We start from the raw sequence: 23,489 nt of genomic DNA on the forward strand, positions 1-23,489 counted from the left end.
CAAGCAGTGAAACAAAGTGTCGTTGAGGGTCGCCCAGCTCCATCCATGAGGCATTTCATGACCACATCTGAACAAACTGCCTATGCTTATTATTTTATTAGAGAGATTTTTTATATTTTAGTCTGAATAATTATGCTTACTGATAATATCAACTGCTATCCACATTTTCAGCAGTAAACCTATAGATTTTCTACCCTCCCCCATCATGATCTACTGTCTAGACCGCTGCCCACATTGTCAGTCTTTTTTTCCTCTTTTGTCGCAGAAATTCAGTGCAGCTTGAATTTCAACACCAGAAAGCTGCCAATCCCTGGATTCCTTTCTATCCCCTTTTTTGTCCTCAAAGTAAAGCATTCAGCCCATTCAGCCCTTATTCTGTCATTCCAACAATTTGGTCAGTCTTTATTTAATGTTTATAACCTGATCCCAGCCGTTTTGCAATCCCTGCACACTCCTTAAAAGCCCTATTCCATTCATCCATTGTATCATTTATCTCTTTTTACAGCATTTCACTTAGCTAATGTGCCGTTATTCCATCATTTAGTGAAATAACTGGGGGCACGGTTTTATTCACTTGTTCAGCCAGCAGTTGTTATGACAGAAATGTGGCTTCATTCTAAACATTTATTTCAGTATTTGCTGTGTGTATTGTTCATCGTTTCAGCCTCAGTGGTATGCACTTATATGCAGCACTTTGTGTCAGTCATAGTTGCTTTTTGAATAAAGGTGGTTTTGTATGGTCATTTTACAGCCAGCAGGACACAAACCATAGCAGAATGTAACTTTTTAACATGAAGTGTTCATTGTGTGCTTGTGGTTAAATATACTGCTTTCTTTTTTTTTTTAAATTTGCCTACATTTTGACGTTTTTAAATATGAGGAAAAAAGCTCCAGAGGTGTGCCATTGTAAGCAGACTGCCCAGACAATCCAGGCCAGTTTGCTACTATTGCAATTGTCTTCTGAATTTTAATTCCCCCCCTCCATTTGGTGGTGCTGAAATTAGAATTTTTTTTTTTTAAACGTATTGTTTAAATTGGATTTTTTAAAAATATCTATACGACACTTAGGAAATAATCAAAACAATCAATTGTTTTCATAAGTTGATTACACAATTAATGTACATTTTTTGTGATGTTATTAAAATGTGCTTAATAAAACAAAAAAGCCAACTGCAGAAACTAACTTTTACAGAGCATTATGTGGCTAACTCTATCCATAAAAATATACTGATTCTTTTACAGACCACTGTATTTCTGCATTTAGATTAGAGTAGGATGATGGCTTTGTTAATGGAGAAAAAGAGACAGATCTTGAAAGGAGGGATGAAAAGACGACTGAAGTGAGAGGCTGTGGCAAGTGTGAAAGACTGAATGGCAGACATGTAGATGGCAGAAACAGATACAGTGAGAAAATAAGGGAGGAAAGCCTGGGTTGTGGCCAAAAAAAAAGTGAGACAAAGACAAAGATACAAAATTGCAATGAAAATAAAAAGCAAGAAATATCACTAATGAATAAGTGTTAGAAAAACTACAAAATGGCCAAAAAGTGAAAGAGCAATAAAGGAGATTAAGAACCACCTAGACGGAAAGGAAAAAATACTAATTATCAGAAATTTACAGCAGATTCTGTCCAACGCAATACAGTATAAAACAAGTGCTCAAAAAGCTTTAAATCTCTTTCACATCTGTTATATGTACTTTTATAATTCATTTTGAAATAAAGTAAATGCTCAACAATAAGAGTCAGAAGGCTAATTGACAGGAGGAGAAAAAGCAGTTAGATGTACTATAATAAAGTATGAGGCAGTGTGCTTTTTTAAAAATTATTTTGTATTGTTTCCTGTGTTCTTAACTTAATATTTTATGCTGTGTTCAGCAGCAGATGGGTGCTGCTAGAGAGAATTTGAATGACTGTTCACTTGAAAACATGAAGATGACTCCAATAACTATCTGGAAACACATTTAGCCTTTCTGTTTCTCTCTTCAATAATTGAAAACATCCATTTAACCTGCAACAGATCTCCAAAACTTAACACATATCCCTGTTGAAACATAGAATGAAATATATACCTACTGTGGAGCTTATATATCATTTCAGTAACTCAAAAGCTGATTCAAGACTTCACAAGCCATTTTTTTCCACTTATTGGTGAATTCTTGAAACGTTCAACACGTTTCCATGTTTTCTCCATCTGTGAGTAATGGCTCTCATTTTCCCAAAGGCTTACAATCTTGCAACATTTTTCTGATAGATAATGTCAGTGTCTTTTTTTTTGGTTAGTTCTAAACATGTTTTAGGAGCAGGAAATTATGTGTTGATTTTCCAGATCTTTTAGCTGACATTATGTATTCAAACAAGTTAAAGGAAACTGATGTTCTGATTGGTATTGATCATGCCTGGATGTTGGCTAATGGAACTGAGCAAAATAATTTATGAATGTTCACATTTAGCCATTTTTGTAAGGGTGGTTGTGATGTTTAATAGTTCCTTGTTCTGCCACTTTATAAAATTTAGAAATTATCATGTGGAAAAATCAGTAGGAAGGAATTTCATATTGGATTTTTGAATATTAATGCCACTTTCTGCACAATGGCATAATGCAGAAGCTGTGTGAAAGCTGCGTGGAGTGACAACATATCCGATATACAACATATTGGATACGCTAGCAAGAATGACAGGTGTCGCACACAGTCACAGTTTTATCCAAAATAAATGTAAAATAAACATTACTGAGACATGCTGCAGATAGGACACCATATGTGATAGGCTTCGAATTGCCATAGCAACTTGTTAATTAAATGGAGCGTGATAGCTTAAATATAATTGAAATCTCATTTGCCCTAATGGTCTACACCACTTTCTTTCCGCCATCACCACAGGTACCACCAAATTTAATGCGTTTCTTCACAACACCCACAATCTTTTCTTTTTTATTTCTTGAAACTAACAGGATCCATACATTCTACAGAGACGTAAAAACAAAAATGTTTGGCTTTATTATTTTCTTCTTCAACTCATCCGTGCCACTTACTCTACAGAAAACCTGAAACATCTTTCTGGAAGAAAAGGAAGATTTACACTCCTAAAGCTACAGTGACCCATTTTTATTAAACTATAAGCATGTAAGTAACTACTAATTCTAGTAAATATGAAGCAATAAGAGTTGTGCATGTTTGTGGGGTTCAATAAAAGCCCTGAAGTACTACTAGTGGAATGATGGTAGTCTGGCATAGACAGTTATTATAATTGTTCCAAGTAGAAAACCTAAAAAATAAATAAATTAAATTTTGCATCACATAGGAAGGAAAATAAAGAAAGTGGACAAGAACATGTAGGAAAAAAGGAGATAGAATACATTATCAATCATGTCTTGAAAACAATAATTGATTTATTTTCTATCAGTTAGAGAATGTGATGACTTAGAATTATTTGTCAAGGCAAGTCTGCCAGCTGGCCAGGATAAGTGCATTTATTTGTACATGTCTCAGTCTTTTTTTATTGTGATTTTTCATTTATTTTTTTATTTGTATGCACAGTTTCGACCTTGGATTGACCAGTTTTGGAGAACGCCTTCAGCATGACAGTCAATGCTTGGGTTAGTTAAGCTTTTCCCTCTAAGAAACATGCATACGTTAATCCTGCTTTATAGTGCAACACCAGGAAAATATGAAATCATCCTGATCTTCATGTCCCATAAAAAGAAACATGGAAAATGTTGCCTGACAGAATCTTAACAAACATCGCTTTCTTGGCAATTTCTAAATGAAAGATGGAGAGATATCAGATAACTTGGGGGAGGAGGAGCATTAATAAGGCATTAATCAAAATATTCCTCTTTTTAAAAGTTGCATTTTGCAGCTAGTGAACCAAAACCAATAATTTAGGTCATCAAACTGGTTTGTCAAAAGGAAGACTTCGTGTGAACATAAAACTACCAAAAAATTCTAAATATGTTTCACACAGCTTTTAGTTGGTGCAAAATATATGGAGAAATATACATGTCTCCATGGCATTCAGACCTTCCATGAGTTGTATAAGAAGAGTGACTGCAAAGAATAAAACTGAGTAATTCGAAGAAAGAGAAGAAGACAACTACAGAGGATGGATAGAGAAAAATAAATAGCAGCAGCCAGGGAAACCCATGGAAATGGCAGTTAAGGATGGAGCAGGGAATGCTTGGGCACAAGTCAAGGCAGAACAGTGGCTTTATGAGAGCAGCAAAGTGCTGCAGGGCTCAAGGGAATGCCCTGCACTAAGCGAAGGAGAAACACAGACAGTCTCACAAACACATACATAAAGTAAGAACACACTTACTAAAAGAACAAGCTGATCTGCACACACGCTTGAGCAGATAGCACTAAAAATAAACATCACAGTGGATATGAAAATAAAACAAGATGGAGACAGCAATGAAAACAAACACCGGAAGACAAAACATTGATGGAAAAAAAATAAATAAATTTATGAGCATCTTTAAAAGTGACTCAAACATTCTTAATTAATTGTTAAAAATGCTCAATAAGGATCTCCTTATTGAGCAAAATGACAATTTTAATAATTAACTGCCATATTTTACCTTGACAAGAACCGCCGATTTCCTCAAAGCCTGGTTTGCAGACACACTTCCCAATAGGCACCAGCCATTCGCCTTCTGTGCTGCAGTGCATCCGTGGCGGCTCGTATAAGGGCACCGAGTTATTGACGCAGCGGCCCACCACCTCAACCAGCTGCGACGCCTCCGATGCCGGGATGGTGTCCGGAAATTCTGCCAGGCTCTTCACCAAGAACGGGCACCGTTTATAGAATACCCGAACTGATACTAACGCAATGCAGGCCCCCAAATCCTGAAAGGCCAAATAGAAACCTTTCCGAGACAAAGGACCTAAATCCCGGACTTCAGTGTTGAGCTTCATGACACGGTCCCCCAGGTCCAGCTCGGTAAAACTCTCGTCAGCTGCTATGGTGTCAATTTTGATGTATCTGCTCTCTTTCAATACCCTGTCTTCCTCTTCAGTTATGCCAACACCATCCCTCATCCTGCCGTCCTCCATGTCATCCTCATCGCCATCTGTTTCATAGTAGTACATGTTAAAAGTCTCCTTACACGTCCCGACCCCACCAGGCAGGCTGTTGCAGTCTCTAAGCGTAAACTTGAGTTCGATGTACACTCGCTGTGCACCCTCAGTCAGGATCCAGTTGGTGTGGAGCCAGTTGTTCTGGTTCTGCTCCATCACACGGCAGACTTGGTAGGTGTGGATGGGGGCATAGTCTTCATCTACTTCTCCAATCTCTTCCCACTGAAGGATAAAAACAAAGCAAAGCAGGGAATATTAGGGGAAAAAAATATTAATTATTTGAAGTCAACCAAATATTGCCAAGCAGCCCCAGGCTTTTCTAATATTTCAGGGTCAAAATTTATAGGTAATTATACACTTGTGACTTATAAATGCACCCAGTCCTAGTATTGTCAGCACAAAGAACAAATAAAAACATTACACAGCCATAGATGTAACACGTTATATTTCAATTGTCTGTGAATACATTTGTAACAACAAATGTTACATAATCTCATGCAACGATGGCCCTTCATCTGCATGGATCAAGATTCCCTCACCTCAGGATGGTAAATGCTTGAAGATGCTGACTTGGGGAAGCTGGATTTATATTTCAGCTAATAGTTTTGGAATACTTTAGGGTAGAAAGGAGCTACCATATGTTGCAGACAAACAAGTGCTATGTTGATGAATATTATATTGATATTGTGCAAATATACTGTAAATATATTATTTCAATATATTGTGAGGTATTTGCTTGTAAAATGAGGACAATGTATACTTTAAATAAAATATAAGTGATGATTGTTAGAGCTTTACATTTAATCTATATGTACAGCAATATGTTCTGAAAGTGTCTATAACTCCATTTCAGAATATATTTACCAATATTCCTAAATAGACCCTTAATGGTAAAATAATTTTAATATCAAGCCTGATGATACACTATAATGGAAGCATACCATTTGATGGTACTCCATATGAAGCAGCAACAGCAATTTTCCTTTGATATATTTTTGTCTATATTTTTGTTTATCTGTTACTTACTGTTCAAGTAGAAAGAGGATTATGTTCAAATATATATTTGAATTTACTCTGTGGGAGGAATGACACCAACATATAAAAAAGGTGCCCTTGTAACTTAATTTATTATTCCTCCAAAAGTGAGTGCAAGTCAATTCCTGCCTGTGTGTGCATATATGCAAATTATTCTGCAAGTATTAATGTGTGCTTGTATTTTCTCTACTAGCGTGCCTCAGACAGCAGCATTAATTTCTTCTGAGGGTCTCCTGGGATGTGGCTATTATCTGCGTCACTAGCACTCTCCCATGGCTAATACAGGCGCTTCATCATGTCTCTGTAATATGGCCAGAGGGATGAAACTATGATCTGGTGTTATAACTTAATAGCCTATATTAATCAATCCTTGCTGTAGCCGATCTGAAACCTTCTGTCTCCGTCTTTCCTCTCCGTTTTGTTCACCATCTGTCTGATTTTCAGCCGCCACGGCACCGGTTGAGTCTTTTGTTTTCTGGTTACAATTAATCAGCTGCTCAAGCATTTCTCTGGGTAATTGATTCACTTAGACATTTCTGTGCTGCTAAATTCACACAGTTTCAAGATGGCATTCATAATGTCTCCATAAGCATTTCTGTGTCAAAAATAACTTTTTCGTCATTGAGGCTGAAGAAATTGACAGTTTAGCAGACAAACGTGGACCACTTGAGAATACAAGACGTATGAAGTATATTACATTGGCGGGTGTCTACTTAAGTATGATGGCAAAAAGAAAATTGTATGCACGGGTATGTGACCCCCTGTTTCTTCCTGACTTTAGCCCAGTTGGTCCCACTGCAGACATAAGCTTCTTACTGGTTAGATCACACAGATCCACCAGCCTGCCTTGAGCTTTACACAGCTTAAAACACAATCTACACACACATGCACACAGTTAACGGGCTACCCGTTATTATTGGCATCTCAGCAGGGTATTGAACAGATGACCTTCCATAATTTTTTTGCCTAGAGCCAAATGATTTCAGTATTCATGAATGTCATTACAGAAAGTCTTCAAAATCTTCAGTTTAAATTCTGGTTACAAAATGTATACACAATACACAATATCATACATGTGGAATTTGGCAGCTAAAGTGTGAATATTTGCTTTAAAATAGACAATTTATTGAGTAACTTAAATGAATATATTTAGTACTCTAAAAATTTTGACTGAATTTATTCCTATGACTGCATATGTCTCAGAGGTGATTGTATATTATGAGGAGAATTATTGTGGTCTCACAAATGTATCTATGCTTAATATAATAGAGGAAGAAACAGCTGAAATGAGAGAATCAAAACATGGAATCGAAGCACAAAAAAGTTTAAAAATACAATAAATTAAATTAGTTTAGCACAATAGTGTGATAATTTTGTGGCTGGATAAATTTCTGATCACCAAGAAATGATCAGAAATCATTGCTCCTTGTTTCTCCATTACTATGTAAACGTGTATGTGCAATAATGCATCTCAGTTAATTATGCAACAGTTTTGAACACTACACACATTTCCATCTGTCTCTGACATTAAACTAAATCCTATTTTAACTATCCTGACATATTTTTATGATGGTATTTTGACTTGATAGACTTTAAGATTTTCAGCTTAGAATGTTTATGAGGAGCTTGCCTGCTGTCAAGTCAAACTGAGGACATATATATACTAAATTAACACAGAAAAAAGTTGAAAAAAGTCAGAGAGAAAGATCAAAAAGCAGATTTAAGGATGTGGTGAAAGAGAACATGAAGTTAGTTAGTGTGAGGGTAGAGGATACAGAGGGTAGGAATAAATGGAGACAGATGATTCGCTGTGGCAACCACTGAATTTGAAAGAAGAGAAGAAAAAAATACGGATGAACTCAGAAATGAGTTCAACTGTTGGTTGGAGACACGAGAACAACATTGTAAAAAAAAAAAAAGTATTTTATTGGGCCTTTTGGAGAAAGAAAAGCATAGTCTGATTGCTCATTTAAAAAAGAAAATGTCCAGGGAATATTTTTACATGGTTATTATTTATGGAAATAATTAATTACTGAACTGACTGAGATATATGCAGTTCTGACAGGGAAAGGGAAGGCATAGTCCTTATTGTAAATTTAAGTAACAATGATAGTTATAGCAGCATGGATTCTATGCTGCATCTGCAACAGTCTTTTTAACATGGGGACATGGTTCAAAAACAGACAAACAAATAATGTCTATAGATAACAGATCATTCATTTTCATTTTCTTTTAGCCAAACACAACAATGCACCTCTTTCTTGCTCTCCATTAGGAGCAGACTGCATATTATTTGGGGCTAGGGTCGTCAGATGTCTCACACACACAAAGACTTGCACACAGCACGACACGACCAGCTAATATAGCATGTCAAGACCACCAATGGAGTTAACTTTGTCCTGATGAAGAAAAAGCCTTTACAAAGCAGTTCATTTGATAAAAGTACATCACATTTTGAAGGCTTGACAAAACGTTTTCCATTTGAAACTGTCAATAAAAGCTTGGATACTCAGAAACTGTGGGATTTGATGTGGGTTTTTTTTTCATTCCAAATCACACCTAATTACATATGAAGGAATAGAATAATATCCATATAGTATTTAATAAAGGTAAAATTATGCTTCAATTTAACCAAGTTCTGAAAGCCAATAGTATAACGGCCAGTGGTGACAAAGGGTCTAAATATATAACATTAACCTTCTGCATTGCCTCCTTTGCACTTCGTACTTATTACCCCCGCTGCCCAACCACCCCCCGCGCTCCCTCCACACCGCGAACACAGCAGTCCCTATAGGCATCCCTGCAGAGCCTCATTAGTGTGTGTGTTGAGTTTTTCTTACTTTAAAATGTGTGGCTGTGTAACACTTCCATCAGCAGACCCCCTGTGGCTGCGCTGAGTGCTCTCCCAGCTTTAATTCTATAAAGACGCCTGCAACTTATTATTACCACCCATTACCGTTGACCATCGTGACACTGTAATAGAACTGTTCCTTTGGCTCCTCACACAGAGAACACCTCACCTCGTCTTTTTCTATTCCCATCCGCATCTCATTCATCCCTCGTCTCGTGTGTCATTTCACTGCTTTTTTAATTTGAGTCATGTCTGTCATCAGTTCCCTGCATTCTCAGTTTTAATTATCAGATCTTAGGTCTAACAGAGAAACACTACTCAAAAGGTTTTCTTTACCTTCACCCTTTTAAGACTTCTTTTCAGACTCTGCTCTTTTTTTGAGACCTTACATTTTTTTTACATTTCCCTTAACTGCTTTGTGTTATATATCCTGCCAATCTTACACATCATTGTGTTTTTTTTTGTATTTTTATTTCTAGCTCTGAACCATATCATCATGCCTACTGCAATACACCAAGACAAAAAAAAAACAAAAACAAAAACAAAAAAAACAAGAATGTAATGAGATCTCATGGCAGGAGTTCCACTTAAATTAAAAACAGAATATGTGTTAAAGCACACATAAAATAAGTATTCTTTATAGTGTTTTGGCATTGTGACCACTGTACAATTACACAGGCATACAATCTGCAATATCCAGAGTGATCAATCCGAGGCATAATTGTTTTCTACCTTCTACATCTTCCTTCTAAGAGTTTGCTTTTTTTGGGTGTTTTTTTTTTAATACAAAAAAAGGGAATTTTTAGCTTAAAATACTGCAGAAGGTGTTTTTCATCTCTTATCATAGCCTTACATCTTTTGAAAGTGAAAACAATAACTGGTAGATAAAAAAAATCAGAAAAAAAATCAGAAAAAAAAAACGTCTATTCACCCTTTTTAAGATGGTCAAAAACCAGGTTCGCTTTCTCAAATGTGTCACACAGCTGGTGGTAGTGACATTCGCCAACGTTTTGCACATGTTCCCATCGCCTGCCTGGTTTGTACAGTGTGCTCAGCATATTTTATGCTCGCCTGTCCTCGTCTCTGCTCAATTAAGCACACTGAATCAGTGGAGGCCCTGGATGAAACAGACCTTTATGACTAGATGCTCAGTCAAGCAAAGCACAGATTACATCAATTTAGAGTGAATTTTGCCTCGTTTGCCTGACTTGCACGGCTAAACTGATGGGCAAAGGAGGGCAAATAGATTCACTGATTATCTCACAATGACATCAGATGGATAGCATAGATGTTGCTTAAAGAACATGGAAACACTCTAAAGGGATACACAGGAGGAAACATAGTAGCTTGGTTAGAAACTTAATGAATAGTGTGGAACTTGTGCATTAAATGTGACTAACCATTTGTCAAGCTTGTTAAGTAAAAGCCTATGAACCTTGCCTTCCAGCATTCAGAGTTGTGAAACACTGCCTCTTCATTCTGTGATAGTAAGATTAAACATTAGCTGAAGCAAATCTGTGCAAAGATTGCCTCATTAGGTGACATTGTGGCATAAGAGAATATTTTTAGAGATTTGTTTTTCAAGCATTAATCTCAATATTAGTGGTTAGATCTGATCTGAAAACAGATTTAGTTTTTGAATCTAGTCTTAAAAGACAATCTAGGCCTCTCCCATCGTCTGTCAGCCAACCGTCCTGTTTTTCCATTCTTTTAGTGAAGGTTTAATGGCAACCCTGATATAGCACAAAGCACATTTCATCAGTCTTCTTTTGTCACCCCTACATTCAGAGTCTGCTTTGTTGCAAGGCCTTTACAAACCCATCAGCCATCACCTATTGATGTTTAGATATAGAGTGAAATGGTTTGAGGATTTACTGGACTGATGGGTTACATGGGAATCAAAATATAATCTATATTGTGAGATCTACTTATTTTATGCTGTCTCAAACAAAGAATTAAAATCTTTTTGAGACCAAACTAATAGACAAGTTCACCTCTTCCATCACTGACATATGGCAGCAAATTGTACACTCTACTTTAAGCAGAACTTTAATTCTTGAAGCCAAAATTAGCTTTTCTAGCCCCAAATTTCAGCTCACACACTTCAAATGACAGTCTGTCACTTCCTTACAGTCTGGCAGCTCTCCATCTCTATACCATGATATTCTGGTAATGTCTCAACTTTAAGTTCATCTTATATCAGATCTCAGATTGCTATATCACATCTCTTGGGAGGTTATTTGCACCATGATCCTTGAAGTGATGACTTATTAGTATTTGTTCATTATAAAAAAAAATAATATAAAAAAAAAAACTCCCTGATTTTTTTTTAAAGTTCAAAAGCTGTATAAAAATGTAAAAATATAATTTAAAGTGTAAATGAAAATGTTTGATATGAAGCTGCACTATTTTTTTTTTCCTGTTTTCTTTTTAAATATGGTGAATATTTGCCACACCATACATTGAAAAAAGAAGCCAGTATTAAGCAAAGTTATGGTGTACGGCCAGATGTGAAGAAGGGTCTAAATATATCACATTAACCTTATATATATATATATATATATATATATATATATATATATATATATATATATATATATATATATATATATATATTATTCCCTTCTCACCCACCGCGGGTGGTTCTTATCCTCTGAGCTGGGAAACCAGAGCACCTGGATGACAAATGGGCTAACAAGACGGAAATGGGCGAGAGATGAAAATGTGGATCTGTTGGAATGCTACTACTCAAGTAACCCTAGTGAGAGAGGTTACATGCAAAGACTGGGGAAGGAATGGTTCCTTCGACATCCCCAGTCAACACTAAGCGCTAAACAACTAGTAGCTTAGTGTTCCAACATCCGCAAACGGCAACTGCTATCACAACTTGAGATTGACGAGATACAACACAAATGAACTGTGGGGACTTAACTACAAGTCCCCACCCAGTGAGGGGATACACGGCCCCAATGGTACAGTCATGCTTTACAAATGGTAAAGTTCAATTCAAGGTTAAATCTTTCAGGCTATGGATGGCAAAGTTGATCCCATAGTCGTAGTAGCTTAAAAATCAGAGAAAGTTCAAGCAGTAAAAGCAGTAGATGGCTAAAAATCTATTCTATTATCGTCACCAATGTGACTTCCATAAAAGGTGCTTTTATAGTCTTGTTTGTCCACTCCAATTATAATTCTTTTTCTCTATTCATTTTTTTGTTGTTGTTGTTGCTTTGGTCTTGGCAAGCCTCATCTGTTAGACAACCAAATAATTCCCTTGCATGGCAATCCATGTGCAAAGCTCAGTTGGAGATGCATTGGTGATAAGATCATACCAAAGCAGGGGACAAGTTTAAAGCTGCCAGACTCTGTATAGTAGAATTGAAATGATAAAAAGTTTTGGTGCCACTTTTACAACTTCTTCAGCCAAGACTGGAAGTGTGAATGCGGACATTTGTTTGTGGAGGGGGAGTGGGCTACAGATGGGATACAAACACGAAAGATAAACTGCAATGGCCAACTCCAACTATGTGCCATTTAACACTCCAAAGAGGGATTATTACTCTGTTGGTGAGACGTGTAAGAAAATATAGCCCCTTAAAATTGTTATAAATTGGTGATAAAAGTCATATTGTTTATACATTTACAGAAAGACAACTTTTGTTTTTTTTTTACTTTCTTTGCACACCCATTTTATAACACAAATTAAATAGACAATGACTTAATATTCATCTTAAGACATAGATAAACGTGAAGAGATAATGGGAATTTCATTAGGAGACTTCAATATGTCTTGGGTCTCATTTCCTCTCCGTCTACCCTCAAGTTATTTATGTAGCTTGGATGTCAGAAACACACACAGACACACGCACGCAGACATGCGCGTACACACACACTTAACATAATCACTTCCTTATTATGATTGCACCTATGTCTGCTTTTTCAGCATTATCTTTCCCATCTACATAGTGTACAGCCTCAAAGTGAGCCGTGATTTGAATATCAAGAGGAGATAAAACAGCTCGGTCAGCACTATTCGTCTGGTGGGTTTCTCCTGCTTTAAACAAGCAAAAGCTACGACTGTGACTAATGTTTCACATGCATCTAATGGAAATGCTAAGTAATCGCTCTAAACCAAATAAAGAATTACAACATTTTTTCTGGTTGGGTAATTCTGTTCCAAGCAACCTGTCAATATTGAAGGTAATATTTCTCCAAGCACCACTTCTTCATTTAAAAACACTATATTATAATGTAATGTGAAATTACATTTTTACCACTCCAGTAACTCATTCTCTAATTGGCCTTCACTTTGGGAATACTTGGAGATGGATATTCAACTTCTGGCTTGAGAATGATCTATTCCATGGTGACTTTCAATATCTTATTCATGAATTCAATTTAGCCTAATAATGAAGTAAGGGTTTCCAGAAATTAAATGACCTTTAACCTCGACAAAGCAAATGAAGCACTTAAAATGTATAATGAAATGGGAAGTAGGTATTTCTAGGTATGTTTAGCGTACCTAGAAGCTAAAGCATACCGCAAAACTACTTTTAGCTCATGACTTGAGCTAAAAATATCTTGAAATAATACAAAACACATTTTAGCTTCAACCGACCCATACGCTTCTTTAGAAATAATGATATGCTTAGTGAAAACCTGAAATATATTATGTCTTCTGCACTTCATTTAAAGATAGAAATAAATAAAGTAAATATTAAGTTGAATAAAATTGGACTTATGAAAAATGTATTTTATGCCTTTGGAATAAAGTGACTCACCCCATTCTTTGGATAAGCCACCCAACCAAGGTCTCCCATCACGGAGCGAGAATCCAGCAGGTTCACTTCATTCAGGAAGAGAGAGAAAAAAATAACACAAACATAAGTCTTAAATGTATGTGGGGGGAAAAAAAACAACAAAAACATCAAGAACAGCAAATATTTATGTTTTTTGTTATTACTGTATATTTAAAAACTCTGGTATTAAATGAGACATTTGCATGTTATCCAATGCAGTTCCAATCCAATCAGTTCTAAAATATTTTATTGACATGTCTTCAAAAACGAAGACATGCTTTCTAAAACGAAGACATGCTTTCTAAAAAGAAGACATGCTTTCTGAAAAGAAGACACGCTAAGGAAACATATTTCAAAAACTCAGTTGATGAAGGTTGTGGCATGCTGCTGCCGAATCAGATGCTGAGTACCGGGCAGATTTGAAAGCTATACACCATATCAAACTATGATCACAACACCAGTTAGCAATTCTCCAACTGCAAATACGTTACATTCTTGTTAGACTCTCACATTTGAGTTCAACATTATTTATCTGCATGCCAATCATATATTTAGCCGGCTGTAGTTCAATTCCAGAATCCTCCTGTCACATGCTAATGTCCCTTTGACTCTTAACCCCAAGTTGTCTCTTGATCTACGAGTTTGTGTGAGCGTGAATATATGAATATCCCTAATGTAAAAAATGTAAGTGGGCAGGATGACTGGAAAAATGCTCTGCAAGTTCAGTCTATCTGAAGGCAACAATTTTTTTCAAAACATTTTCACAGAAAGAGGTTGGGACATCGTATGCAGAGACAGAAATAAGTATTGAGACCTTATAGATTACTGCAACTTATTCTGTCATCAATGGTATTGTAACTGCATGTTTTTCTAATATCATTTAGCATTAAGTTTTACAACAGATTAAACTTTGATTGAAAAGCAATACTTCAGCAAAAACATGCAGATAAAAAAGTGCAGCTATTCTTTCAAGCAGAGCAACATTACATCTTCCACCTTTTTGATTAAAAACTCAAAAATTTTATGTAATGCAGTAATTCAAAAATATGTATCACCAAACCTTCTTAGCTCAGTCTCTCAGATGAAAGTTGTCAAGTGTGACTACTTGACCGGTAGCAGCTTTACAGTCACTTATCTCCTCTAGCTGCACAGTCTGAATGCTTCTTCTGCAGCAAAATTACTCAAGGTCTTGGCAAAAAATAGCATCTGACTATGGTGACCATGACCTCATAGTGGGAGGTTTTAAATGCACTTTGCTAGACTTCGAAAGTCAAAGTGTCATCCAGCTGCAACTTGTCTTTGCTGGATGGTGGGTATGGCTCAGCGCACATTAACGAACAGACAGGTCTTGCTGTAAACACACTGGCTGTGGGAGAAACAGGCAGGTGTAAAGACTTAAGTGACTTTGACAAGAGCTGAAGCCTTTTTTTTCCAGATGACTGGGTCAGGACAAACTCTCAGCAGCAGTTTAACGAGTCCCTCATAAATTACAGACAGATGATGAATGGCTTTTCTGGTGGCTCCAGACTTTGTCTCTGTTCTCGCAGGTTGTAGAGTCATAAAACCAACCCGTGTTCTGAAGTTTGATGTGCTTTATCTGTTCTATGATAATGTTTGTGCAATCCAGCCATAAAAGTTCTGTCATCTACACTCAAATATGTGATGAATTGAAGCAGCTTAAAACCGACATGCACTGAAAAGAAAAACCAAATGTATCAGGTTCTCTGTCTTAAGTTGTTTAAATACTTTTTCCCCCTAAATCCTTTTGTCATGTTTGAAACTTAAATATCTATAGTATGACTGTAATACTTTAAAGAGTCGGGTTGCAACTATTAATGTAAAAAGCAGCATTTATTGCAAAAAAATGACTACAAAAAACTTAATTGTTGACATGGTGCAATTACTATATTTAAATGCAATAAACATGAAGTGGTGGGCACAGGAATTACTACTGTCTGCCAGCAAGTTGTATTCAAATTGTGCAAAGTAGTACAGTCCTTCCACAGAGCAACAGGGTATTAAGGGTTGAAGTGTTTTTCATATGACAAAGGCTGCAAATACCATCTCAGTTATGCTTGTTACCATGTTAGCAGCAGTGGAAAGTAAAGAAATAACATTGATGTTGTCATTCAATCTTCTTGAGGGTTTTTGTTCCCCTCTCTTCTTCTAAGGAATTTGGTTTATCTCGGCTCTGCTCTTGTTTAAAATCTGAAATACTTAGATTGGTTAAACCTTGACTGAATTGTTCTAAACTAAACTAAAGGGATGTAATGAGATCTCACCACACAAGTTTCCATGGTATGAATTGCCAGGATAATTTTTTTTGTTAAAGTGGCACGTTTTCTGTTCACTGCCGATGTGTAACTATTTCTGGTGAAGAAAATGCAATCATTATTATGGGCCCCAGATATGACACCCTAAGCTTTAAGCTGGGATTTAGATATCCACGTTTCAGACTATATTATAGGCAAGCTTGACACTATTTTGATGTAAAAAAATTTGAATGTTGTATTTCTAAAAGCACAAATAGGACCACTTAAAAAATGCATATTTGGCAATATGACAATCTTAGAATTAAGCATAGCAATGGATTATATAGACATCCCAGCTAAAATACAGCTTAATTAAAAAATAGAGCAAACACATTTTTGTTTCAATAAAAAAAAATAAAAATAAAAAATGCTATTTGTTCACCAGCTTCATGCTTGACCCCAGACACTCGCCTTTTATCAGTCTCAGTAAATACCATGGTCTTAAAAAGGTTAAAATTTCAAATCTCTTGACATTTCCCCTCCTACTGCTCCTACAATTTAAAGTCTTTTTTTTATATAAAAGGTAGTCTCAGTCAGGAACCAAGTTGCCCCATTCTCCCATTGCTCCCATTACTTGTTTAAATGTGACTCTTATTTTTCTTGTTTAAAAGAAAGAGTGCACACTTAAAGTTTCCAATTCAGCAACTGAATTCAAGACTGTCACTATCTGAACTGCAAAAGATTGCTTTTCCAGCTTGGAAAAGCATGCTGTGACAATTAAGGCAGCGCCACCCTTTATTGTTGTTGGAGTGTTTAGCTTTTCCAAAAGTGAAACATGTGGAGCCAGTAGCTCAGATAATTAGCCAACTATTGGGTTTCAGTTTAACTCCATAAACAACAAAACAGCCAAATGTGAAGATACTTTGTGAAAACAGCCAGTTTGCTTTCTAACTTATGCTTTTAAAGTAAAAGCATAAAGTAAAATACTTTTACTTTATGCTTTTAAAGTAAAGCATAAGTTAAAAGCATAAAAAACCATAAAAAATTATTTTACTATGAATTTATTCATGTTAAAAAATTATAAAAATGAACTTTCATAGATACAGTCAGACTTTCAGCTGTTCTCAACTAATACATATTATAAACATTCCTATATGCATAATAATCAGCATAAAACTCAAGCAGCAGCATTTTAATAACTGTTGCAAAGAAATATAAAGTGCTTAGATCACTTCTACATTACTTTTTTTTTTGAAAACCAAAAGATGAACCCTGCACAACATTAGAATTATGACATTGTGATAACTTTGAGGATATCGTATTGACAATATTGATAATGATTAACTTGCATGTTTCTGTTTAATCTACACTTTGGTAGATAATTCACCTTGGTCTCAAAGACGTAGATCAAATGTGGATACAAAGCTCAATCAAAGTCTATCCAAGTAGTTAAAGGGTTTTCATGCAGGGCACAAGAAATATTATAGTCTTCCAAATTTTGCATTGAAGAAGACCTTTGCGATTAATATTTTGCTCAGCTCTAAATGATGATATGAAACAGTGATGTTTTTACTCAAGGTTGTGATGCCATGAGAATCTCTTATGGGCTCAAAGCTACTTGGCCCTCTAGTTGGTCTACATGCCAAATTAAATGGATTCACTGTTTCCCAAGGGAAATGAAAGTAAAGGCTAATCACGAAACTGTTTTAAATAATCTGTAAATTTAGAATAACACAGTTCAAGTTTACTAAAAATACTGAAATTATTCCAGATGGAGAATTTGAACTAATAATGGAATAAAAAGAAACGTATCTTTAAATGAACAAACAATTCACAGTGGAAATTGTGAAGTGTCGGCATACATGTGAAGTGCAAAGGTGACTTCACATGATGCATTAGAACATGTACTAGTTCAAAGTAATGGCTAGTTACAGCCACTTCCTTACATGAGCTGACATAAAAATGTATTATACTGCCACTGTGAATTTGGTCAGATTCGTGACAAAAATCTGTATTTAGTAACCGTTGCCCTGAGGGCTAAAACATTAACTATAAGTTAAAGACACTTAATTAAAAATCAAAGGCAACCAACCTGCTAGAAAAAAAAATGTCTTGAATCTGAGGTAAACCCAAAATTACAACTCTCTAAAGAGTTATAACATTGATTTCATATTTGCGAAGCTTATGAACATCAGCTGTATATAACTGGACAGCAGTTTTGTTTTTGTTGTAGATACTGTGATTAGCACTGTGCAAAAAGAACAGCCAACCCTCAAAAGTAAACAAAAGGAAAGCTACACATAAAACACCTGCAGACAGGAGAGCAGAACAAAACAAGGACAAAGCCAGTACTGTAACAAAAGCACACTTCCCCCTCACACACTCGCCGCGTCTTACTGTCTCCACAGCTCTGCTGAGAATAATAAAAGATGTCCTTAGGAGGCGATTAGACACCTAATTAGGCCATAAAGAACAGATAAGTGATACTGAACTAGATCATAAGGGATACGTTACCTCTTTCATTCTCTCTATCTCACTCTCTAAGGATAAAACCAGTCAAGTCAAGGAGCTCAGAAATGACAAGCATCTACAGAACGTGTTATTAAAAGTCATCAGTACTGAATGAATGGAGCGGCTTAAAGTCGTGAGCGAAATTGTTTCAAAGATTGAGATTTGAAATATGCCGAAGTGTGAGGAGATTTTCTGCTCTGAATGTTAAAAATTCTCAATTAGAATACAGTTAACATATGAGCAATTTTGATACTCTGATTAGTTGCAACATTACCCAAGTGATTCTTAAGTTCTTTTTTGTGAAATAAAAGCCACACAATTGGTTTTTTTCTTTTTTTTACAAGATTTCCCCCCAACTCTATTTCTTCCTATCTTTACACCCAGCAATTGTATTGTAGCATTTACATGCTTACATTTTACATGTTTATTGTTCTTGGCTAAATGGTCTGCTCTCCATCTGCTGTGTTGTATGCAGACAGGCAGATATAACCGTCTCTCAAACCTGTTGTGATGAATTCTCTCCCTTCCCCCTTAATTGTGTTGACTCACTTATGCAACACATATTTATTTATCTATTTATTTTTTTATTCTACTAATATTAACAGTCTGCACTGTTAATATTAGGATAATTCCCAAACACCCCCCCAAAGAGGATGTTTGAAAGTGCATTTTCAAACATTCTCTAAAATTAATCAATTTCAATAAGAATGGATTGGCTTCAGGAGATGAAATTAATCACAGAAGTGTGTACAGTTTTCCTCGTAATGATTCGTCGGGGGATTCATCACTACAGGAAACTGTTCCCATTAAAATAAGCATCAAGATTATTCTTCTCATCTGATGTTCTTTTGGCTTCCTACTAACACAAAAAGACCATGGGTGCATCTGAGCAAAGCAAAATATAATTGAAAAGTTAATTTATTTCAGTAATCTAAACTAAAAAGAGAAACTCGTTACACAGACTCATTATCCACAGAAGGGTATGTGAAATGTTCATCTCAAGTGGTTTTAATGATCATGGTCAATGGCATTATGTAGCAGCCTGACCACGAAAGGTCAGAATCTGGCAAACATATTAATGAGAAAGGAAAAAAATGTGGTAGGAAAAAGTTTAGAAGCAATGCCTTATCATCAACAATGATTTGAGGAGCTGAGGTATTTGCTGATTGAATCTATATGTTTATAAAATAAATTTATTCCTAAATGATATTCTAACTTGATGAAAAACATTTGTTTATGAGACATGTTTGTAGTAGCACAAAGCGTGACAAAGTTATGCTAACATTGAGACAAAATGAGTAAGTCCTGAGAGTTGCCAAAGTTAAGATTTTGACAAAGATAAACTTTGTGATTGTGTGTTACCCCAGTGTTTTCCCCTCTTCAATTATAATGAATTAGTCAAATGGAAAAGCAGGCTGATTTAATTATGGGCTGTGCTCTTCCCTTCAATTATGCATGCAATTCTATGATTATCCATCACAGTGCAAATATCAATCAAATTAATCTTTAACTTGTGTTGAATATCTGATTTGTACTTATGTAGTGAATATTTAATGAATAAAAACACTTATAAGACACCCAATTTTAAAAATAATGAGACAAAAACACTGATTATGAGTTTATAAATGAGGACAAAGAGTTGACTAAATCCTAGATTAAAACCTCAAATGTAAGTTTGCTTCAGAGCATCTCTCTGTCTCTTAATGCTATTGCATGTTGATTAATTTAAAATTCTGAGTTGTTGAGAAAAACAAACCCCTCAGGGGATAAACTGCATGTACTTTTTTGGTGAGACTGTTTTTACACCATTCAGAATGGTGACAAACTCATCCTATTAACTACAAAAAGGTAATTCCTGAACCCCTGGTGGAATAATTTCAACCCTTGGGATCCAGAAACAAAGACGTAAGCCAACACAATGTCGCAGGACTCCTGAAAGGTGCCCTGCAGACTCCCATCCAAGCTATTTGAAAGACCACACATTGGGAGTCACTTTTGTCAAACTAAACTTTGACCAAATAAATCCATCATGGGAAGAATACGCAGACTGATGAATGTTCCTCATTTCCTGGATAGCTTAATGCTGTTCAACAGCTCTGAACAATGGTGCCATTAAAATGCTGCTCACTGTGCAGACAAAAGACTCCAAACAATACCGTAGCCCCATTTTCCCTACTTTGCAAAATGTATCTATACATACTGCTATGAGATTATCAGGTGACGATAAAAAAAAATTGCCACAGTTTCAAGATGTTATCACAAATTAGTATTGAATTTACTGATGACATTTCCATTGCATGATGAGGGAATATTGTGTCTCACTAATTGGCAAATGACTGTTGTTGTTCTTTAACACTGAAGTTAGCATGTGATTGGTAGCTTCCAATTCAACAGCTGAATCAAGCCCTGCATCACTTCCCGAGATACAAAATTACACAATCCAAATCAGATCCTAATATCAGTTTTGTCATCAGCTTTTTAGAAGTCTGCAAGTTAAATGGTTGCTTACCAACATTTACCTTGTCATAAGGTTGATCAAAGAACAAACAAACAAAAAAAAACTGCTTTTAAAAGGTTTATGTATGTCTACTTACTAAATGGACCAAGTTTACGTTTTTATTTCAATGTTAATTTTCATCATCTGCCATAATGTAACATTTATCAATAAAACACTAAAAATGTTTAGTTTTACAACAGGAAATAATACAAGTTGAGAAAATGTCAATTTATGGTTTTCTTTCGGAAAGACACTTAAAAATAATGGAAAACATAAGTGGTTCATAATGCCCCTGTTAATATTTGAGACAGTAACACCAAATGCAGATAATGTCTAGGCAATGAAGGGTAATGAACAACTAAACTTAAAAAAAAGGATTTTCAGAAGATAATTAATAAAAATGCATAAAATTATAAAGACATAAAACAGTAAGTTTGTATACAGCTTTAGCTCAATGCTAATGTCAAATCTCCAGGTTTGCAGCATGTTCTTAACCCTGAGGCAGTTGCTGCCAATAAAAGCCAAATTTTATCTGTCACTGTCAGGAAAAAGGCTTTTCGTTAGAGATCTGCAGATCAGGCTTCTGCTGCTTTAAGATAGAAAATAGAAAAACAAATATGCTCTGGAAATTTTTGAATCCAGCAAAAAGTTAAGACGTCTTGAGATCATCCTTATTTTTTGCCCTGAAGCATATGTTTCTAATCATAATATTATTAATAATAAACCGCATAAGTAAAGGTACTGAGAGTTTTTGGTTTGAAGAATTTAATGAACAGCGAAAAAAATCTCAACTTCAATGTCAGACCTGTCGATGGCATAAGACTCTAGTTTAGACAGCACCTAGTAAGGTGGAAAACTTAAAATTGTGACGTTATTGTTGAATATTATTATGACATATTGAATTTTTTTTTTTTTTTACTACATCATGAAGATCCCACCCCTCTTCTTGAGCATCTTGCTCAGAATCTGGATCTGAAGCGGGCATAAAAGGCAAGCAAAATCCTCCAACTGGCCAGAAATAATATTGGCAAGAAGCTTTCTAAATCAGTACAGTCTACCACATGTAATGTCTAAGCAGTTGAGTTTGATTGCGGCACAAAAAAAAAAAAATTGCACTGGCGATTGTTATGATATTTATTTTGCAGTTTCATCATTTTGTTTGAGTGGATCTGAGAGATCTGATCAGATGTTCCAGGGTTCAGCAACAAATTCTTTTGTATTATTATTAACTAATTTGGCAAATAAGGAAATTAAAAATGTGAAAATTTGTTGTAACTGGTAATTGCACACAATTTCTGTGGAGAAATATTGACTTAAATACAATTCAATTTAATTATTATGATACATGTATGGCTTAAATTCAAACAGTTTGCAGTGCAAGACCTGTTATTGTAACACAACGTAGCCCAAGTAGCTCAAGTAGGCATGCAAGAAGTGGGAAAGAATGGGAAAATTAATGTCATTTTAAAACTTTTTTTTATGATATCATGATGATGTAAAGTCTGGAAAGACAATGTGCGAACTGGCAGAGTTGCAACGGATTAAACTGAGCAGTTTATGTGTTCTAGGAAATTGTTCAGGACTCATCCAGACATCTCTGCTGCTTTATGTCTCTTTGCTGCCACGTCCAAGTGCGCTGGTTATCTGACAGGGACATGTTCAAAGGTCCTTGTTTTATTTCTGCTTTTATCGAGTCGGACCACACAGTCATTAGAGGCTGAAAGAACAGCTGTCATAAATTTACCTGCTTTAATAACACCCCCCTTCTTTTGTCAAGCAGCCATATCAACACATGACCCTGGTGGTTAAGAGCACTTGAGAGAGACTGCAAACCTTTAACCGATCTGACTTTTTTTTCAGAGCCAATTAAAGCCTGATTTAAGCAGCTCGCTCGGGATTGGTGTCGGTCACCCCCAGAGCGTGTCTGTCCCCCCCCCCCCCCCCCGCGTTACCTTCATTCGCGGGGATGCACCACGCTCCGATCACTGCCAGGCTCCAAGTCCACGTCCACGCCACCGGCCGAATGCCACAACTCCTCCAACGAGGTTGCATGGCGCATCCAAAAGCAACAACGAAAGAAAAAACAATGGAACAAAAATTAAAATTCAAAGCCCGGCGGGTCGTCCCCTAAACAAGAGCAGCTTCAGTCAGAGTCAGACGGGAAGCCGTGAGAAAACCATTTGTATTGTTCAACGTCCGCTCGCGCAGATTGGAGCTCATGTTCCGCTGCGGCCAGAGGACGGTAATGAGGAGCGGAGTGAGCTCCGGTTTGGGGAAGGCGGGCAACGCGCCGGGGGGCGGAGCAAAAGCGCAAGGTCTCTCCAATCACAGACCACCCACAGGTGAAACCCGCCGCTGCTGGACTGCTGCCCAAATGATCATCGATTCTCAGTCCTTTCCACTTTAGTTCTAAGCCCATTACTTTCTTGTTCCATTTATGATACTCCATCTCTCTGACTTGGTGTAGAAGA

The 23,489-nt window shown here is 36.2% G+C and overlaps 1 protein-coding gene across 1 annotated transcript in view; it reads right to left on the reverse strand.

Annotated features, from left to right (window-relative positions):
* Positions 1-23,241, reverse strand: part of LOC129366368 (ephrin type-A receptor 5) — a 65,897-nt gene extending 42,656 nt beyond the window's left edge. The window contains exons 1-3 of the mRNA XM_055040158.1: positions 22,971-23,241; positions 13,741-13,805; positions 4,578-5,298 (exon numbers count right to left, since the gene is read on the reverse strand). Coding sequence (XP_054896133.1) covers positions 4,578-5,298; positions 13,741-13,805; positions 22,971-23,070 — 886 coding nt within the window. The 5' untranslated portion in view covers positions 23,071-23,241. The remainder of the gene's footprint in view (positions 1-4,577; positions 5,299-13,740; positions 13,806-22,970) is intronic.
* Positions 23,242-23,489: the final 248 nt, after the last annotated feature.

This window comes from Poeciliopsis prolifica, unplaced genomic scaffold, assembly GCF_027474105.1.
Source record: "Poeciliopsis prolifica strain line A6 unplaced genomic scaffold, Auburn_PproV2 SCAFFOLD015, whole genome shotgun sequence".
Classification (NCBI taxonomy): domain Eukaryota; kingdom Metazoa; phylum Chordata; class Actinopteri; order Cyprinodontiformes; family Poeciliidae; genus Poeciliopsis; species Poeciliopsis prolifica.